Source organism: Passer montanus, unplaced genomic scaffold (assembly GCF_014805655.1).
Source record: "Passer montanus isolate IOZ18808 unplaced genomic scaffold, ASM1480565v1 scaffold1031, whole genome shotgun sequence".
NCBI classification, from domain to species: Eukaryota; Metazoa; Chordata; class Aves; order Passeriformes; family Passeridae; genus Passer; species Passer montanus.
Window position 1 is genome coordinate 1 of NW_024356850.1, and position 1,024 is coordinate 1,024.

The window sequence follows — 1,024 nt, forward strand, 5'->3', positions numbered from 1 at the left end:
GGGGGAAAAACAGGGAAAATGGGAAAAACAGGGAAAAATGGGGGAAACGGGGAAAAATGGGGGAAAAACAGGGAAAAAACAGGGGAAAATGAGAGATAAAACCAGGGGGAAATGGGAAATCAGGGAGAGAACGTCCGGCCAGAGAGCCCTGGGAAATGGGGGGAAAAACCGGGAAAATGGGAAAAAAACAAAGAAAAACAGACAAAAACGGGGAAAAACGGGGAAAAAAACAGAGAGAAATGGGGGGAAAATGGGGGAAAAATGGGGAAAAACCAGGGGAAAATGGGAAATCAGGGACAGAACGTCCAGCCAGAGAGCCCTGGGAATGGGGGGAAAAACCGGGAAAATGGGAAAAACTGGAGAGAAACGGGGGAAAATGGGGAAAATTGGGAAAAAAAGGGGGGAAATGGGGAAAATGAGAGATAAAAACAGAGAAAAATGGGAAATCAGGGAGCGAACATCCAGCCAGAGAACACTGAAAAATGGGGAGAAAAACCGGGAAAATGGGAAAAACGGGAAAAAACGGGGGAAAATGGGGGAAAGACGGGGAAAAACGGGGGAAAATGGGGGAAAAACAGGAAAAAACCAGGGGAAAATGAGAGATAAAAACAGAGAAAAATGGGAAATCAGGGAGCGAACGTCCAGCCAGAGAACCCTGGGAATGGGGGGAAAAACCGGGAAAATGGGAAAAATGGGAAAAAACGGAGAAAAACAGAGAGAAATCCAGAAATTTTAAGGAAAATCAGGAAAAAAATCAGGGGAAATGGGAGAATTGAGGAAAATGAAGGGAATTTCGGGAAAATTGGGGAAAAAGGAAGAAATGAATCCTTACGTGCTGGGAAGGTCCTGGAGCTCCGGGAAGAGCGGCTGCAGCGGCTGCTCCTCAAACTGGTGAGAGCCGGGGTTCTGGGTGGGGGAAATTGGGGAAAAAATGGGGGAAAATGGGGAAAATGGGGAAATGAGAGGGGAAAATGGGGGGAAAATGGGGAAAAATGGGGGAAATGGGGGGAAAAATGGGGGGAAA

The 1,024-nt window shown here is 47.0% G+C and overlaps 1 protein-coding gene across 1 annotated transcript in view; it reads right to left on the reverse strand.

Moving 5' to 3' along the window:
• Positions 1 to 273: 273 nt before the first annotated feature.
• KPTN (kaptin, actin binding protein) overlaps positions 274 to 1,024 on the reverse strand; it is a gene marked incomplete at its 3' end in the record, with an annotated part of 2,626 nt that continues 1,875 nt past the window's right edge. The window contains exons 3-4 of the mRNA XM_039718552.1: positions 833 to 906; positions 274 to 319 (exon numbers count right to left, since the gene is read on the reverse strand). Of these exons, the coding sequence (XP_039574486.1) occupies positions 274 to 319; positions 833 to 906 (120 nt within the window). The remainder of the gene's footprint in view (positions 320 to 832; positions 907 to 1,024) is intronic.